The 20,077-nt window shown below is 40.5% G+C and overlaps 1 protein-coding gene across 2 annotated transcripts in view; it reads left to right on the top strand.

Moving 5' to 3' along the window:
* BABAM2 (BRISC and BRCA1 A complex member 2) overlaps positions 1 to 20,077 on the top strand; it is a 408,693-nt gene that overhangs the window by 138,753 nt on the left and 249,863 nt on the right. For both annotated transcript variants that reach the window (XM_045809160.2, XM_045809161.2), the window contains exon 6: positions 13,596 to 13,670. In XM_045809160.2, coding sequence (XP_045665116.1) covers positions 13,596 to 13,670 — 75 coding nt within the window. The remainder of the gene's footprint in view (positions 1 to 13,595; positions 13,671 to 20,077) is intronic.

Genomic DNA, 20,077 nt, shown 5'->3' with positions numbered 1-20,077 from the left:
TTGACAAGGCAAGAAACAAATGTTGGAGAGAATATGAAGAAAGGGGATCCGTCTTACGCTGTTGGTGGGAATGCAAGTTGGTACAGCTACTTTGGAAAATAATGTGGAGGTTCCTCAAAAAGTTAAAAATAGAACTACCCTATGACCCAGCAATTGCACTACTGGGTATTTACCCCAAAGATACAGATGTAGTGAAGAGAAGGGCCATATGCACCCCAATGTTAATAGCAGCATTGTCCACAATAGCCAAACTGTGGAAGGAGCCGAGATGCCCTTCAACAGATGAATGGATAAAGAAGTTGTGGTCCATATATACAATGGAATATTACTCAGCCATCAGAAAAGATGATTACCCATCATTTGTATCAGCATGGATGGAACTGGGGGAGATTATGCTAAGTGAAATAAGTGAAGCAGAGAAAGACAATTACATATGGTTTCATTTATTTGTGGAACATAAGGAATAGCAGGGAGATCATTAGGAGGAGGAAGGGAAAAATGAAGGGGGGGATAACAGAGGGGGAGACGAACCATGAGAGACTGTGGACTCCGGGAAACAGACAGGGCTTTAGAGGGGAGGGGGGTAGGGGGATGGGCTAGCCCATTGAAGGGTATTAAGGAGGGCACGTGTTGCACGGAGCACTGGATGTCGTACGCAAACAATGAATTGTGGAACACTACATCCAAAGCTAATGATGTACTGTATGATGACTAACATATCATAATAATAATAAAAAAGGAAAATTTTAGTAGCCATGGAGAAGAGGAAGAGGGTACTGATCTCCTGTCTGCCTTCTGACAAGCCTGCTAATTTGAAAATCAGTGTTCTCTCCATACCACCTCAAAGTCACTCTTCTTATTTCCCCCAAACTCCCATCTAGAAGGTTTTAGCAAATGCACACTTGAAAGTAACATTTTTAAGAAAACCAGCAAAAACCCTTTGTTTTTTGCCTTTATCTTTTTTTTTTTTTAAAGATTTTATTTATTTATTCGACAGAGAGAGAGACAGCCAGCAAGTTAGGGAACACAAGCAGGGGGAGTGGGAGAGGAAGAAGCAGGCTCCTAGTGGAGGAGCCTGATGTGGGGCTCGATCCCGTAACGCCGGGATCACGCCCTGAGCTGAAGGCAGAGGCTTAACCACTGTGCCACCCAGGCGCCCCTTGCCTTTATCTTTTTATGAAGTCATTTGTCTTATTGCTTTGCCCATCTCCTTGAATGAGTAGATGTTAGTTTTAAACATTATATTCTTGATCTGTGGTGGTTTTGTAATTTTTAGTAAGCACTGTTCTTTTTTTTTTTAATCTGGAGAAAACAGATGATACATTGGAATGTAAGCTTATATGTTCAGAATGAACAATTCTTATGTACCTGCATGGTCAGAGTTATTTTTTAAGGTATATTTATTTATTTAGTAATAACTATAGATTCACCAAAGAGGTTTTATTTTTTTTTTAAAGATTTTATTTATTTATTCGACAGAGAGAGAGACAGCCAGCGAGAGAGGGAACACAAGCATGGGGAGTGGGAGAGGAGAAGCAGGCTCATAGCGGAGGAGCCTGATGTGGGGCTCGATCCCATAACGCCGGGATCACGCCCTGAGCCGAAGGCAGACGCTTAACCGCTGTGCCACCCAGGCGCCCCCACCAAAGAGGTTTTAAAATAGTACAGAGGTCATGCATACCCTTCACCCAATTTCCTCCAGTGGTTGATTTTACATAATGGTAGTACGGTATGGAAACTAAGAAATTGACCTTGGCACAATGTATGTGTATGCCATTTACCACATGCATCATTTCCTGTAACTACCACTGCAATCGAGATACAGAATTATTCCATCACCACAAAGATCCTCCCTCCTGCTACCTTTTTGAGCAGAGTTAGTTTTAAGATGAGAATGTTAATTTTGTTGAATGCCACAATATAAGCTACAGGTATTAAAATCATATATACTCTTTTGATACGCTACATCAAAATAAGGGTACATTAAAAGTTTTCTCAATGGGTAAAGGCTAAGTCTCATTTTATATTATATATATCAGCTGCCTTGCCAGCATTTCCTGCATGGGTCTGTTGTATCTGAAGAACCAGTGTGTGTGAATTGTAACAAAGCACAGTAAAGAAACTTGTGATTTTTCTCTTTGGCTTTTAATTCCCAGAACTCAAAGTTAGTTTATCATACCTAAGATTTTGATCAAAGACATTTTTCTTTCCTGCTATGAAGTGAATGTATTGAGATGTTCCACAACCACATGTTTTCACATTTTTTACATATTAAAGAATACCAGTGGGTGATCTATGAGATAAAGCAGTGTTTTGGCAACATATTTTTTCCTTTTGTGGTATTTTCTTAATAATGACATATACTTATATAATGGAGAATGTGAAGCAATTATCTTTTTTTGTTACTGTAGTTGACCCCAAATCCCAGTAAGCTTTTAGGAATCTATGGCTTATAAATTAAGCTCTGGCAGCATTTAACAATATTGTGCAGAAAAGAAAGCAGCCATTCCATGAGGAGCTCCTCGTTTGAGTTAATGACCTAGCCTTCTGTCATCTCATCCTGCTGTGATGTTACATTTGAGGGGAAAGTATACGAGATTTGTTAAAAAAAAAAACAACTGAGGCATATTAAAATTTTTAAGAATTTGAGCAAAATCAATTCGAAGTGGTTAGGAGCATTCTACTGACAAAAGCTAGGGGGCAGGGTTTTGTAGAGAAGCCACAGAAACAAAGCAGGGGACTTACTGGCTGTAGCCTAAGTAGTTGCATTATTTAGGAAAGCCCAGTTGGCTGTTTGTGATTGATTGTTCTTCCTAATTTTGAGGCATTTATAGGAAATGATTGGCTTAGATTTCAGTTTGCTTATATCAGCTACCAAGGCATGTGAGCCACCTCAGTCCGATGGTCTCTTTGTTTGGTTACTTTTATAGTAGTTTGTGTTAGAGTGTAAAGTCCTTCGGAGCAGCGGCCTGGATACATAGGAAATGTATTGGAGGAAGAGTGATCTGGGAAGTGGGAGCTTCAGATGCCAATTCTGTCATCAGTTTTGTGCATGTGTAGCTATAGGTTTTCCCTGTGTCCCTTTCCTGGAGGTAACTCCCCTGTCATCCACCCTTGACACAAAGATAAATGAGATCCTGTGTGTGGGAAGCAAACAGAATTAAGCAAACATGGAGTTATGTAATATAAAGTATTATTAGTATCATTAGCCTTCTCTTGTAAATAGTTGAAGTGAATTATGACAGTAAGGGCTCCATAAATTCTAGGTTAGTGGTTGTTCCTGTATTATCTCTGGAAGTGCTGTTAATTGTAAGGTACCATACGTGGATTAGTAGAAGTTGATGTCACTAAAATGCAGATAAGGAATGGAAAGCAAGGTGAAAGGGAAAGTTACTTTTTAAGAGGGAGAAAGTGGTGCTGGTCTTTCCAGGAGCAGTTCTGATGGAGTTCTCAGCTGGGGAGAGCAGATTGCAGGGTGTCAGGAATGCAGGTGGAGAAAACGAAGTAAAGACAGTAGGTTTAGACAGTTTTGGGAGAAAGAAGGAAAAACCGTATTGTCTGGAAGAAGCGGTGGGGTCCCATGATCACCCCTCCACTAACCGGATGGCATGTATCCGCCTTCTGTGAGGAGTGTGCCAGGTCCATGGTGTTTGGTAGCTCAAGGAAGGTTCGGGGTATTTGTGACAGAGAGTATCTAACTGAACGTGGAGATTGGAATTAATGGAACAATGTCTGGAACCGTGCAGTCCAGTGCAAGAGCTGCTAGGCACACACGGGTGGCTCTCGAGCGCGTGCAAGGTTCCTCTGAATTGAGATATATGCACATGTAAAATACACACCCGAATTCAAAGAATTCATACAAAAAATGATCTCATTTACAATTTTTATATTGATCACACGTGGAGATGAGAGTATTTTGGATATATTGGGATATAGTATTAAAAGTGATTTCACTTGTTTCTCTTAGCTTTTTAAATGCAGCTATTAGAAAATATTAAAAAAATCTTTAATTACATGTGTAAGCGTGGCTTCCATTTGTGTGTTGTATCATCTTTCTCTTGTCTAGCACTGGTCTGTAATGAATGGTGGGAGAGGAGGGCCAGAGTGCTAAGAGAGGGATCAAAATACCTGGAGAGTCTGGACACATGTGGCCTTTTTACCTCCCGCTGTGAGGATGGAGTAGGTGTTCTGGCATTGCCTGTGAGCCTTACGTAGCAGGGAGTCTGAGGGGCTTCTCTCATAATCCGTGTCGAGTTTACGCTGCTTAGGACTTATGCCCTAAAGGCATTTGCCTTGTGGACAGGGATAAACTTGTGCTTGCTCCTTTGAAAAGGGTGTAGTGTGGTAGTCAGCTGTGTTACATGCTCTTCTAGAACGGACACATTTGTTTGTTTTTGTTGTTAACCACATGGAACTATTATAAGTTGAACATGATTTAAAATAAATGAACCCACGACAGGGGCTCACATTTTTATTGTTTTTGTAATGGATTTGTTAATATCGAATTTTGACCCGTATGTCATGACCCGTATGTCAGTAGGAGTACTTAGGATCTTTCTAGCAGTAGTTTATATCTCAGATTTTGACTCCATTCATAAGTGTGTACACCTAAATTAAAGACCTTAAAGGTGAATAGGATAGCTTTTTCAGTGTTACGGACATTTAAAGGGAAATTTATTATTTTTTCAAATAATAGAAATACCAGTAGGAAAGTCACGTTTCTTTTAGCAGCAGGGTGCATCAAGTGGAAAAGACCCGGTTTTATGGAGGCATATGAAACACAAAGGAAATCCTTTCTGCTTCCTTTGGCTGCACCTTAGAGAGCAGGTCTGAGGAAGGACTGGAATCCTGCCCCCGCCCCTCTGTTTGTGAGGCCACGTGTTCTGAAACCTTGGGTGCCCTGCCCCATTTCCTAGGTGGCCATTTAGATCTAGGGAGCACCCTTTACACAGTTTTCTCAGCGTGAAAGGGAGCTACAAGGGTCTGCAAAGGACCAGATGCTTTGTTTCTGTGTAGTAAGAGGAAAAAGGTGAAGAATCTTGTATTTGAAGCGTTCTATCGGGAAACCCCTCAGATTCTTTTATGGCTTTGGGAGAGTGTACATACAACTTTATTTCCCCCCCTTCCTAAAAAATGTTTCCTAGTTTTTCAGTTATTTTCAGTGAATTTATGGTACCACTAACACTTTTACTGTAAAGAAGCATGGAGGTAGTGTTGACTAGTTCAGAAGGCGCGGAAGCCAAACAGAATTCTTGCCTGAGAATTTGGAGTTAGCACTGAGAAAGTGAGGTTGGTTTCCTTATGAGTAACTGGTGTGTCATACATAAATTTTTTCTCATATTATCTAGTCAAAAGAATCAGAAAAATGGTAGGTAGAGAGAAAGTAAGATGAAGCACAAAGTGAGCAGAGATAAGGAGAAACTGCTGAGGGTATTCAAGTCTTTCGAACTGAGGCTGGGCTGTGTTTTTAGTCTTAGATTCCATGAGATAGCTCATATCCTTTTAAGAAATTATCTTTCATTTGCTCAGGTGAATTTCAAATGGAATTCTGTCACCTAAAATGCAGAGTCCTAGCTCAGTTACTTCCAGAAGCATCCACTGATTATCCCTGTCAGAGCATCACATCATAATATTTTGTTCGTCTACTTAGAGTAGACTTTAAGCTCCACGCGAACAGAGATTGTATTTTGTTTGTCTTAAGATCTCCATCATCACCTAACCTGGCACCTGGCACAATAGGTGTTCAGTAAATGTTTGTTGAATGAATGAATGAATGGATGAATGAATGAACAAATGCATGAATTATGAGCATCTCATTATGTACACTTTTATTTGCAGATTCCTTTTTAAAAAGATTTTATTTCTTTATTTGAGAGAGAATGAGTGTGAGCAGGGAGAGGCGCAGAGGGAGAGGGAGAGAGAGAGAATCTGAAGCAGACCCCACACTCAACACGGAGCCTGACGCAGGGCTCAGCCTCACAACCTTGAAGTAATGACCGGAGCCGAAATCAGGAGTTGGACACTCAACCGACAGGCACCCAGGCGCCCCTGCAAATTCCTTTTTAAAAGTTTTTGAGTGGGTAATATATTCATATTGCTGAAAAATCAAAATCTATTTTTTTTTTTAAAGATTTTATTTATTTATTTGACAGAGATAGAGACAGCCAGCGAGAGAGGGAACACAAGCAGGGGGAGTGAGAGAGGAAGAAGCAGGCTCATAGCGGAGGAGCCTGACGTGGGGCTCGATCCCATAACGCCGGGATCACGCCCTGAGCCGAAGGCAGATGCTTAACCGCTGTGCTGTGCCACCCAGGCGCCCCAAAATCAAAATCTATTAAAATATATGTAGTGAAAAGTCTCCCTCCCGTCATTGTCCTGTGTCCACCCAAATCAGAGCCACCTTTCTTTCCTCCTCCACCCCAGGTAAGCACTGGTATAGCTTTTTTCTAGTGTAGCTTTTCAGAGTTTCAATATGCACATATAGGGAAATACAAATACATATATATATATATATTCCTTTCTCTTAATGCAAATGAACATATATTATACACCATGTTTGGCATCTTGCTTTTGACCTAACATAGCTTAGGGATTTTTTCCCCCCAAATATAGAGAGCTCCTTCATTCTTGTACCTGTCATTTTGCATGTGTTCAAGTACGTCTTATTATCAAGTAAGATAAATAACTAGAAGAGGAATTGCTAGATCAAAGATTATGTGTGTTTATAATTTTATCTCTAAAATGCCCTCCATAAAGTTCATACTAATAATTTATTCACCCAGCAGCAATATATCAGAGTGGTTATTTCTCCACAATGTTGAAACAGTATATTGACATATTTGTAGATTTCTGTCAAGTTCCACTTTGCATAATGGCCTGGTAGCGTCTGCACTAACCCTTCCATACATAACAACTCTAAGCTTTGGACAGAATATAAAGACATGTGCCTGAAGATGCTGGATAGTGATTGAAAGCAATTAGGTACTGGATAGAAGTTGATACTTGAAAGAAGGGAAGGCAGAGTTTACAGGACAAAATTAAAACATTGAATATATGTGAAAGTAGAGTCCTGGAAGGAGAGGAGAGGAGAAGAAGAGGGAGCAGGGAAATATTTGATGAAATAATGCCTCGATATTTCCAAATATGGTGAAAGACATAAATTTACAGATTCAAGAATCTCAACAAACCCTAACCAAGAAAAATGCATGTCAGAATACTGAAAACTGAACATAAAGAGAAAATCTTAAGTGATCACAGGAAAATGACACTTTATCTGTAGGTGAGCAGTTATTTGAGTCAACATTGACTTGTCATCAGAAACAGTGGAGGTGAACACAGTGCAGTGATATCTTTAAAGTCCTGATTTCTGCCAGTCTGGTAAAAAATGATATTCAGTTTAATTTCAATTTGTATTCCTTTTGTTATGAATGAGGTTAAACATTTTTTCATGTCCAAGAGTTATTTGTATTTCTTTTCTGTATATTTGTTGCCTGTTTTCCTCTTGGGTTTTAAAAATCTTTTTTTCAGTAAGACTGTGATAGGGTTGCAAATACATTTTCCTCTGTCAGTTGTCTTTTGACTTTGCCGATGGTGGTTTTTTGCCATCCACAAAATTTTTATATTCAGGCCATCAAATTTACCCCTCATTCCCTTTATGGCTTCTGAATTTGGAGTCCTATTTGAAAGGCATTCCCTGCTGCAAGGTTATAAAGGCATTCATCAGTGTTTTCTTCCTTATGGTTTCAATTTTATACACTGAAATGCATAATCCACTTGGACTTTATCTTCATATATGATGTGAAATATGGACCTAACTTTATTCCTAGATGACAATGCAGTTGTCCCACATCATCAATCATACACTAAATGTAGTTGGCCTTATTTCTGGACTTAGGTTTCTGTTTGTTGATTTAGTACCAGTATTACCCTCCTGTAATTTCTTTGTCTTTACTCTCTGGTATAGCTAGCCCCCCCCCCCCCATTGCTATGCTTCTTTGAAGTTTTCCTGGCTGGTGTTAATTGTTTATTTTTCCACATGGTCTTATGACTTGGCTTTCTAAGAGTTCCCACAAAGTAATGAACCCCAAAGCCTAGACAGGTCCAGTCTTCCTGAAATATCAGAGCACTCTGCTCTTTCTTGGATAGATTTTTCACAGGGTGTAATTTATAGGAGCATTATTTTGGTGAATGTCTGACTCACCCACTAGATGATAAGCCTCAAGAGGGCAGGGGCTGTCTCCTTTACTCATTATACTTGCAATACCTCATCTAGGGCCTGACAGACACATTTGAGGCTCTTAATTCATAGTAGTGAATAGGATAGATGGATCTTGAGTCTTGAAGTTGAGCTGTCTTTATTACTCTCTCAGTGGCTGTGGGCAGTTTCTTGACTGTTCTAAGCCCAAGTTTTCTCATTTCTGAAATAGGTGTAAGGGAATTATATCTATTGAACAGAGTTTTGGGATAATTAAATAATGTAGCTTAGAAAACATTTTGTGAAGTGTGAGATGTTATGAAATCCTAGTTAGACTGACTTTGGCTTTCCTTTTCATATGTAATGGGTAGTTATGCATTTGCCAAGGAACAGTCTGCAGACTTGGGCTGTTCGTTGTTAGAATCCATTCGAAGAATCACCCTTATCCAATTGTCACCCTGTTACATTTGTAGTCATTCTTGAGTGTTTCTTCACTTGTAGCTATCCAAGCGGTAGAAGCAGTCAGTTTTGGATGACAGCTTGTTTGTTGACAAGGGAACAGCCTCTAAGAAAGAAAGTGGAATTTCCCTTTACCAAGCAACCTGGGTTTGGAGCCCATTCTGCACAAGATGTCTACCTGTCACTACCTGTCACATGACACAGCTGCTATTGCCAGGAGAAAAGCTCAGACCTAATAAATTGCCAAAACTCAGGGTCTTGTTAGTTTAAGTTACTTGCCAGTGTACTATAACTTGGAAAAAAGAAAGGATGCACATATTTATTGCTAAGCCGGGGAAATTGCCATTAAGGCAGTTGGCAGAATGGCTGACATTTTAACAGTCATAGGTCAGATAATTTTCTACATCTATCCAAGAGAAGCTTTGACCAAGGACTGACAAAAAAATCAAATTATTCTGTTCACTTGGCTGCATCTAAATGTCTCATTTTCAGCTTACAGGAAAGATTGCTATGGAAGCAATCTTTGACGTTACAACAGAGTGACCGTAAATTGCTTGAATAACTGTTGGAACTTCGAATATAAAAACAGAAAAAGTCATCTGAGGTAGAACTCAGAATGGATTTTTCACTTATGTTTTGCTCCTTATGTAATTTATAGCTTAAGTTTTATATTAAGACATGTTTTAAGTCAGCATTTACTTAGTTACACAGAAGGAGATTACTTCCAGGTCACAAGGAAAATCAGTGGCAGAACTGAAAACTGAATTCTTGAGTCGGTTTCCAGCATTTCCAACACTGTTAGAAACAAGTGCTGAGTTTTCTTTATTCTCTCATGGCAAAACAAAGAATGTATAGTCAGCTGGAAATTTGGTTATTGGAAAGTACTTTCTATGGTTTCCAGAGCACCAAATTCCTTTTATAGTCTTAAAAGTTTCTCATATTATGAAATTTAGTTGTGTAAATCAGTCCTTTGCTGATAAACACAAACTCCCCTTAGTCCTTGGATCAACTTGCCTTTTATTATGAGTTTAGTTGTGGAAATCACTCTTTTGCCAATAAACATAAATTTATATTAGTTCTAGGATCAACATTTTGAGAGGGGATAAAGTAGGGATTGTCTAAGCATTTTTAAAGGAATGTTCTTCTAAAATAGCTGGTAGAATAAAAATATATTGTACAAACTAAAATAGGGCAAAAAGAGCTAAAATGTAGTACGTGGACTAAAATAACTAGCAGTTCACATGAGTCCAAGTGCTAAATACGTAATTATATTTCCCATTACCTTATATGTACAAGGCTTGTTTTAATTTTTAAATTCCACATTTTATTCCTTTTATTGTTTTCCAAAAAAAATGTAGAAGAGCCATTGAGTCTAACATGAGTGTTTTGAGATTGCCATTTTAACTCACCGATTGACATTGTATACCAGTGGGTAGAAATGGCTGTTCATTGATTGTAGATGGTTTGCGTCTCTAAATTGAAAATGAAGATGAGTTGAGTTTGATTTATTATTGTCTGTCCAACCAACTCCCTTCTGCAACCTCTCCTAACCCTTTGGTACTTGTAGAAAACCTCTCTCAATATCCCCTGGAATTACTTAACAAATGTTCCATGTAGATGCAGTCGTCATTTTGGTATTTACTAATGTTACTGAGTGATTGTTGCACATCCTACAGCGGTTAGGAAAAGAGAGTTTTGGGGTGACCTCGGAATTAGTGATCGGTATTAGTGCTTGTTTGCTCCAGTAACACTGACGTCCTTGCTCTTTCTTGAACATCTAGTCCTGCCCCTGCATCAACCCTTTTTATACTTTGTGTTCTCTTTGCCTGGGATGTTTCTCCTTCACATTCCACATGATTTTCTTCCTCACCTCTTTCACATCTCTGCTCAGTTGCTGTCTTGTCAGGTTATTCTGTAAAGGAGCTAAACTCCTACCATTTGAGAGGTTTGAGCAAAGGAGGATCATAATCTGGCTAATATATTGAAAGGGTTGCTGTGCCTACAGAGACGGGAACAGAATTCCAGATGAACAGTGGCTGAAGCACTTGGGGCTGATTGCGGTGACCTAGGCTGGAGATAGCTGTGGCTCAGATCAGGTGGTTGTCCTGTGGTGAGAGGTGGTTGGACTAAGGATCTATTTTGAGGGTAGGATCAACAGGATTTGCTGCCACTTTGAACGTGGGATGAGCAAAAACCTGAGGTTTTTGGCCTGAGGGATTGAAAGAATGGAATTGCCATTTACTAAAATGAAGACTAATATCAAAGGAAGGAAATCAGGAGTTTGGTTTCATTCATGATAGTTGGATAAATGAAACAAGTTAGGGAAAGGTCTGGGCAGAGATAGAACATTTGGGAATCATCAGCACATAAATGGTATTGAGAGAGTCTGGAGCCTAGATGAGGTCACCTGGGAAGTGTTAGGAAAGGAGAGAGGTCTTGAGGCTGAGCCCTGGTGCTGTGTTGCAGTGTTCCGAGGCTGGGGAGGCTGTAGGGAGGGCTAGTGAAGTAAAGTCAAACCAAGAGAGAGTGGGATCCTGGAAACCAAGGGGAGAATGTTCCAGGAAAGGAGTAGTAATCAGCTATGTCAAAATGCTGCTGAGAGAACAAGTAATAAAATGAGCACTGAGAAATGACTGTTGGATTTGGCCGTGGGGAGGTCATTGGTGACCTTGATGAGCGGTTGGGGTTGACTGGTGCGGGGGGGTGGGGGGCCGTGAAGGCTGTCAGGAAAGGGCTTCAGAGAGAATAGTGAAAGGACAAATGTAGACTGGTTCTTTACAGGAGGTTGTTTTGTAAAGTACAACAGGGAAGTGAGATGGGACCTGATGAAAGTTAAGGAAGACTTTTTGGTGAGTGGGTAAAGAGGGAAAAATTGATTATATAGGAGCAAGAATGGGGACAATGGTGGAATTTGTCTTCTTTGATGAGCGTTCCTTCCTCTGTAGAACTGTACCAGCACGCAAGGAAGACTTTTCTGTTCTTCCCACACCCCCCAAATTCCCACTGGGCTATATGCCCCTCTTATAATCTCACATATAATTCTGTAGTGCTTTATGTTGTCCCTATACTCACCTCTTTCAATATATGAGCCCCTGTACTTAGGTCGAAAGCATCACACTCAAAGGTGGTGTTAGTTGTAGAATCCTCTAGGAGCTTAACAAAACGCCAAAACCATACCTTCTAGTAATCTTGGGTTGTGATAGAATGGAAGAATTTTTTGAGGCTCTTTCACAGACCTTTTCCTCCCATCCCACTGTGGTGAGCTGTTTGTAGATCCTTAGGCGGCTCTTACCTACCCTTTCAAGTAGCCTGCATGGGTGGGCGTGCCCTGTGACTGTAGCTGCTCAGCTCCCGTGATGCCTCCTGTTTCTCACCACTGGCATTTCTGGTGGCACAGTGGCTTCTGTGAGTCTGTCTGGCTTGCCTCAGCGTTGAGTCTGTCCATTCAGTTCTCTCGTTTCTGCTTTTTGTGTCATGGGGTTAGGCTTGTGGCAATGAGGAAGTGTTCTGTCCTTAACCAGAGGTCGATGTGAGTTAAAAGATGTTGTAAGCAGTAAAACGACGATCCGCCATGCAGATGGTAGTTACCAATTTTATCTTTTGAGCTCAAGGTTTATATTTCTGTTTGTGTTTTCAAGGTTTTAGGTCAGAGTTTAAAAATAGCAGCCAGTTGTTAGAGTATTTGTAGAAAGTCGTGGTGATTGATGTGGAATCTTCTGTAAGAGGTGTGTAGGTATGCTTATGTGCCTTCATCCACCGATCCATAAAAAAATATTTGTAAATGCTTGCTGTGTTTAAGCATGTGTTTTAGGGGTTGGAGGTGCTTGTTTTGTGTGTGTGTGTGTGTGTGTGTGTGTGTGTGTGTGTGTTTAAGGGGGGAAGACAGTGGAGATATTGGGAGCTCTTCAGTGTTCCCAAAATAAAAGATGAGAGAGATCCACTCTTTAGTTCTAGATCATCCCTGGAGTTCTTTGTGCAAACAGCATGTCATAGTGAAACCCAATATGTCAAAATCCCAAGCTGAACTGCAGGCTTGCAGGGGGAGAGGTTGGAAGAGCCAGGACCCCACCAGCTCAGCACCCTTCCTTGTGGCCTTTGCAGAGGTTCCTTGGCACCCCTAGGTGTCTGATAGCCCAGCTGGAAAGCCCCTTCTCCACACTATGACAAAGTTTTTTTTAAAAAAATATGATGCCTTAGCCATGCCCATCATAAAAACAACTTTATGATTTCCCATCATCATAAATTGAGAGGAAAACTTTTTTCTTTTACACGAGTTGTTTTTTTCTTTAAAAAAAGTAGAAGTCATTATTTAGGCTTGGTTAAGTGTTTTAAATCTCTAAACCTCTGTACATCTTTCCTATGGAGACTATGCTCATAGAATTACTGAAAAATATTAGTTGGTGATAATGTGTTAATACATTGTTCAGGAAATTAGAATCTTATTTGGGGTACCTACTGATAGACTGCTTTCGCTCAGCAGAAGTTTGACCTTTGTATGCACTCCCAGACACACTGTAAAGGATAGTGATGTATGTCAGTCGCTTGTGGGTTATAAATCTTAGTGGTCTGAATGCTTGAATAAAAAGGAAATGAATCAAAGGGAGAGGTCTGTCTCTATTGCTTGGACTAAAAAAAAGAATCACACATTCATGTATTCTTTTACACTTAAAAAAACCCAAAAAGGTAATGCGACATTATAATTTTATTGCACATTGAAAGTGCAGATTTAAAAAATTCTAATTATGCTTTTAGTAGCTAATAATTTAAGAATTCTTTTTGATCTTTCCCTGCTTTTCCAACCTTCTTTTCTTGCTAATGTTAGGAAACCCAAATTGAAAATGCCTCCAGTTTGAACAGGTTGAACTTGTGGCCTTGGCTATAATTGTCACTTCACAATCAATTTCTTATTTTAATCTTTATTATTATACCTTTTGTCCTACAGACTGGTGAATTTTCAGCTCGTTTCCTTTTGAAGTTGCCAGTGGATTTCAGCAATATTCCCACATATCTTCTCAAGGTAAAAATATGTGATACCACATATGAGCTTTTAAATGTAATTATTTAAATGTAAATGAGTTTTTAAAGTAATTTATTTAACTCTGAATATTTGTAGGATTGGCTTGCCAGCATCTTTTTCAGATAGTGGATTTATTTAAATTATTTATTATATGAAGATTCACTGTATTTGTTATCTAAAAACTAAAATAGTAGCCCTAAAAGTAAAAATGAGTTTTCCTTATAAGATACAATTAGTATAAGTAAACTAAATTTGGGGGAAAAATCATTGTTAGTCTTATGGGGAGGAAAGACTCTAATGGAAGTTATCGAATAGGCCTTCTGTCTTTAGGTAGGATTACATATTAACTATGCTGTGCTAAGGGGCATCTCATTTTCCTTATTTGTGTCAGCAGTTGATCTCAGGCACCTTCACAGCTGGGGTGTCCAGAATCGATATAAACCAGCGTATATGGCATTCCTTTAAATATGGTGCAAGCAGGGTGTGGCTGGGAGAGCAGCCATCTTGGGGCCGGGTCCGCACATGCTTTGCGCAGAAGAGGCAGAATCCAAGTGACTAGGCTACGGTTAGTGTGAGGGAAGCCACCTGGACCAGGGAGCAGGTTCTGAACAGAAAGCCTTAACCCGAGGCCTAGGTTCATCACAAATGAGGATTTTGGTTGTGATTTAAGATATGGCTAGCTGTCCTCAGCCCCATATTTCAACCTGTAGTTATATAGCTTTAGTCTAATATAAGAAAAATTCCTACCTTCTTAATTTGATGTTGTTCAGAGAGTATGGTCTGCTGGAATATACACTATAGACTATAGAAGAGATTAGGGAACACTTTTTAAAATACATTCTGCTCAAGGTGGGGAAATTATTTTCTTTTCCCCTAAGTAAAACATGGGATTTTTGTGCCTCATTAAACTTTTATTTTTAGCTTCTAGTTGACTAGTTTTCCACTCTGTATCCAAGGGTTATGAAGTCCAAGTGAGAATGGAAGTCAGCAATTTATATTAGTTTCTCCACACTCCTGTTGTGGAAAATATACATATGAGATCTGTGATTACCAAGCATAATTAATTTGGTTTTAGCAATTATTATGCTCTATTAGGGTGGCAAGCTGTCTCCTTGGTAACTCTTAGATCGCAGACTCATTGACCTCCATGTATTCCAGTTAAAACTCGATTTCAGCTCATTTAAAACCAAATTCAGAAGTATATAAGAATACATTATTTATATAATCTCTTTAATTCATAAATTTACAGTTACGGTATCTTTGTTTTGATTCGTTGGGCTTTATTGGTTTGAGTGGTTGTCTTATTTGAACCTAACGTTGCCTCTGCTCATGTTCTTGAAGGTCAAAGGAAAAAAATCCTTCTGGAATTATAATCTAATTTTTTTTCTCTTCAAAATCAAATTTCCGTATTTTCTGTAGTTCTAAGAGTTCTAACTTTATATTATTATGTCCTTACTTTCCTTGCTGGTCAGACAGGAAAAAAGTGGAACCTATTTGGGAAAATGGAAAGCGTTCCCCCCACACCCCCCAAAGTACGATGAAATGACATTTCTATTATAGATGAAATGCCTACATTGAAGCACTGATGTCTTTCTGGACCTTTAGTTTGTGCAAAGAGAGTAAAGCAACAAGGCAAACAAACAAACAAAAAAGAAAGAAAAAGAAAAAGAAAGAAAGAAAGAAAAGAAAGAAACTCTTGTATAGCACAAAACAACCAGGAAAAAAATACCTGTGTCCCAGAAGGAATCCACAATACCTGTTGAAAGTTTTAAGATCTAAGTTCCTGAAGTTGTTGTATCATAACCGTGGGACATTTGGCTATACTACTCTGAAAACTTAAGTTCGCATTAGGAACTGATTTACATATTATTAGCATTTGTATGCTCCTAATCTGATGATCAGGCTGCTACTGATAGTCTCAGTCCCAAAATAAACTCTTCAGATTCCTAGGATGAGGATATTGTTCACCAGCATCAGTGTAGTTCTACGTGGCCATCCCAAAGAAATGAAAGGTGAACTAGACCTTTTAAATATTGGAACAGCATGGAGTTTGACTGCATCCTGATTTGCCACAGTGAGATTTCATTATTCCATCATGAAGCCATTATCCACTTATATTCCCAAGCATACGTCTTTTATCCACTAATAGAATTTTTTGATGTTAGAATGAAAAACCATTAAATATTCAGCAATATGATTTTACTTAATATTATGCTTTAGGCATATATGGTTCTTATGTAGAATAGAGTGAATTTATTCTGAAAATGAGTGTGGACTTCAGTGTCTAAATTTTATTCTTGGATGAGGTAAGTCAGTGGGTTAGATAAATCATTTACATAAGAACTCAGTCAGTAAAAAAAAAAAATAACTTCTGTATTAATTAGGATTCTTTATTTGCGGGTGGTGGAAATCCAGCACGAAGTACTATAAATGAAATGGGAAATGTAGCTCAAATCCTCCACTTCCATAGTCCATATAGCGGGAAACGGATCCCATGTTGGATAATCTACAGACAGGCATAGATCAGCTTTCCCGGGTCTGTCCCACTTGGGCCAGGTCTGCACCCATGAACTTCCCAACTGGTAGGTTTATGTTGAGAAGCTGTGGTCCCCAGAATAAAGGGGGATTACTGAAATGACAAAAGTCTAAGAGTCACTACAGTTACTAAACCAGAGAAAGATTGTTTTATACCTATTACGTTTTTTCTTGAAGAACTGGTCATGAGGCTGAATCATATGTCATTAGAAGATGCTGCCCTTGACTTTCTTCAGGATGTGGTGAAAATTGACTTATACATATTCTTTCTTTATTCTTATTCTGAGAATTATTAAACCTGAGTATATGATGCTGGGAAACCATTTTTTTTTTCTTCAGGAAAAGTATACTCCGTAGTGAGATAACTAAGGAAAAGTTCTAGTTGTCTACTAAAATTTTTTATCACCGGAGCAAGAAGTACTTAGAAGCTCGGAATACAGTGTTTTAGGGAGAGGAGAAGCTTACTTGTAAACAAAGTTTTATGTGAAGCAGCCTCTTAAATTAATGAGCCAGTTTATTCAGAATATAGTCAAGTTAAAATTTTACAGTTAGGACCCCCCCTCGGCAGCATCGTATGGAAATATCTAGCAAAATGGCAGAATCTCACTGCACTAGCGGGCTAAATCGTAATCATTTCCTGCTGATAGTAGATGTGACAAACATAACCTTTAAAAAATATCAGTGCTAACTTTTCTTTGTTAGATAAAACCATAATTGTGCATATAGTTGTCTTAGTCCATTCAGGCTGCTCTACAGAAACACCGTCGACTGTGTGGCTTAAACAACACATATTTATTCCCCATATTTCTGGAAACTGGGAAGTCCAAGATCAAGTCACCCGCAGATCCATTGTCTGGTGAGGGCCTGCTTCATAGCTTGTTGACAGCCATCTCCCCGCTGTATCCTCATGTGGCCAAGAGAGAGAGCTTCTCTCTCAAGGCTCTTCTTATAAGTCTCTGCTAGTCCCATCTTGAGGGCTCCAGTCACGTGACCTGATTACCTCCCAAAGGCCCTTCCTCCAAATACTGTCACCTTGGGGATTAAGCATCATCATATACATCTTGGGGGGACACAAAAATTCATTTTATTTTATTTTATTTTATTTTATTTTATTTTTAAGCTTTTATCTATTTATTTCAGAGAGAGAGCACAAGCACAGGCAGGGGAAGGGGCAGAGGGAGACGCAGGCTCCCCGCCAATCAGGGAGCGCCATGTGGGGCTCGATCCCAGGACCCTGAGATCATGACCTGAGGCGAAGGTAGACACTTAACCCACTGAGCCACCCAGGCACCCCTAAAAATTCATTTTATAGCAATAGTCTATACACTGTATAGTCTGTATACTGCTATATGTTATAGCAGTGGTCTACTTGGTACCATGGTGCCCTAGCCCAGTCCCGAGGTGGGACCGTAACCAGTTTACTATGACTGAAGTACTTGGACTCTAGTTTCTACAGGAATCTTCTTGGCATCGTTTAACTTCACACTGTCTGAAGGACTGCTTGCTGCAGTTTAGTCCCACTGTGGTATCTGAATCATGACACAGTATGGAAAAATTGAAGGTGAAAAGCTGAAGTGGGCCATCTGTGTCAGGAGACGAGGTTCTCAGCCTTCTCATCCTTCTTCAGAAGCCACCGTGGCTATACTGATCAGGCAGGGCACACTCGAGGGCACAGTAGTGGCATGCAGGTCCCTGTGTCAAACAGAGGCCGAAAGCAGGAATTAAGGTCAGGTTATCAGGATAGGTTCAGGGGCCCGGACAGGCGGAGAGTGTCAGGAAGATATCCAGATTGGAATCACATGTGCCCTAAGAAGGTCATTAACCCGGAGGAGAACCTCTAAGACGACTTACGAGCTGAGGTTATCCCACGTAGGAGCTGCCTCCTCGGTCACACGGACGTTAGCAACCGCAGGTGCTCGCGGGGCCAGGCGGGTCCTGAGAAGGAGGGACTCTGGCTGGATGAACCACCTTAGGAGCTGGTGAGGGCTGCGGGGAGCCGGCGGGCCTGGGCTGGAGCTGGAGCGCAGCCGCTCGGCAGCTCCACAGTGGCTGCCACGTGAAGGGAGGGGCCTCATGGTGCCACGTATGCAGATGTTATTAAAGGGAGCCTGGAATCTCAGGGGGTTTTGCATATGAAAAAATGGCTGCTTTTTAAGTGATGGCAATGGATACATATTTTTTTAAAACACTGCTGACCAAACAGAATGCCTGTGTGTGTTGGCCATGGCCGTCTGGTAGCCAGGTGGGCTGCAGAAGGGTGTTCTGAAGAATTTCTCAGGTAGATACGGTGCAGCTCCCCAGAGCACAGGGCGGTCCCTGATGGCTGGGCTCTGAGAGCAGTGGATGGACTGACACTGCATTTTGCCTTCAGAGGTGCAGACGCTGATTCTGAACCAGGGAACCAATCTGTGTTTGTCAGTGTTCTCCAGAGAAACAGAAAAAAATCAAACATGTATAAGAGGAGATTCCTCACAAAGTTGGTTCCTAAGGTTATGGAGGCCGAGAAGTCCCCCACGTGCCATTCGCAGGATGGAGAGCCGGGACAGGCCTGAGAACCAGGGGAGGAGAGGAGGCGCTGGTGTAAGTCATGGAGCGGGAAGGCGAGAGAACCAGGGCTGTTCAAGGGCAGAGAAAATGGACTTCCTGGCTCAAGGGAGGAGAAGGAAAAGGGGAGAGGAGGAGGGGGTGGAGAAGGAGAAAGAGAGAGAGAGAATATTCATCCTCAACCTTTTGTTCTGTCTGGGCCCTCAAGGAGTGGATGATGCCCACCCCTGTTGGTGAGGGTGGATTTTCTTTACTCAGTCTACTGAGTCAAATACTAATCTCTTCCTTAAATACCCTCAAAGGAACAACCAGAAATCATGTTTTACCAGCTCTCTGGGCATTGCTTAGCCCTGACAAGTTGAAACAAAGTTAACCATCACATACACATTCTGTTCATAAGGCTGGTGAATTCGTGACTGGAGCCACTAACTGAAAGATAACTAATGTACAGTTTCATACAGGAAGCAGTTTAGGCCTAGATTTTCAGGTATTCTAGGGCATAGAAGTATATTTTAAAATTATCTCCTGAGGTGCGTATTGTGTTTTCCTTTGGGATGTCTGAGACTCCTGAATTCTTTTACATATTTATTGGATACTTTTCCACCTTGATTGCTGCCATATCAAGTGATAGAGATCCATATGAAGTGGCTTGGTTCCCTGAGATTATTTTAAGAGTCTATGCAACCAAAGTAAATTTGGGGAGATTGCATCTATGCATGGTCTTGTCTGGGGGGATCTTGTAACAGTGGGCCACGAGTGCCAAGGGCCCTTGGGTTCCATTTAACTCTGGGTGATGCCAGTTAATTTTAATCAGTGGTTCTCATGCTGGGCTGCACTGATAACCTGGCCTTACCTCGGGTCAATGAAACTGGAATCTTTGGCAGTAAAGCCCAAATATTCTTTTATTTTAAAAGTCCCCCAGGTAATTCTAATGTACACCCAGGGTTAAGAACTGCTGCTCTAAGTAGAAGCTATGGATTTCTACTTTGGCTCAATAAACTCAGATGTAAATGGATTTATTGGCATAGTGATGGCAGGACTGCAGCCCGCTGTAGCACTTCCAGCCTCATTTATTAGCGGCCTGGCAGTGCGAAGCTTAGAAGGGTGGGAGTGAGGAAAGGGAACTATAGATATTGAATATACACTGTTTGTAGGAACTGGACGAGGTGCTTTCTATACGCTCTCTCCTTAATAGTCTCAACAACTCTGCAAGGTAATTTTTTCCCTCCATGTTTTTAAATAGATGAGCACTCTGGAGGCACCATTATGTAAGTGATCCGGGGAGAATTTGTGGAAGTGGGATTTGGATGCAGACTCCTGGCTCTAAA

The sequence above is a fragment of the Ursus americanus genome, chromosome 7 (assembly GCF_024610735.1).
Source record: "Ursus americanus isolate L20-20 chromosome 7, mUrsAme1.1.p, whole genome shotgun sequence".
NCBI lineage: Eukaryota > Metazoa > Chordata > Mammalia > Carnivora > Ursidae > Ursus > Ursus americanus.
Note: the sequence above shows the minus strand (reverse complement) of the source record. Positions and strands in the feature narration are given on the sequence as shown.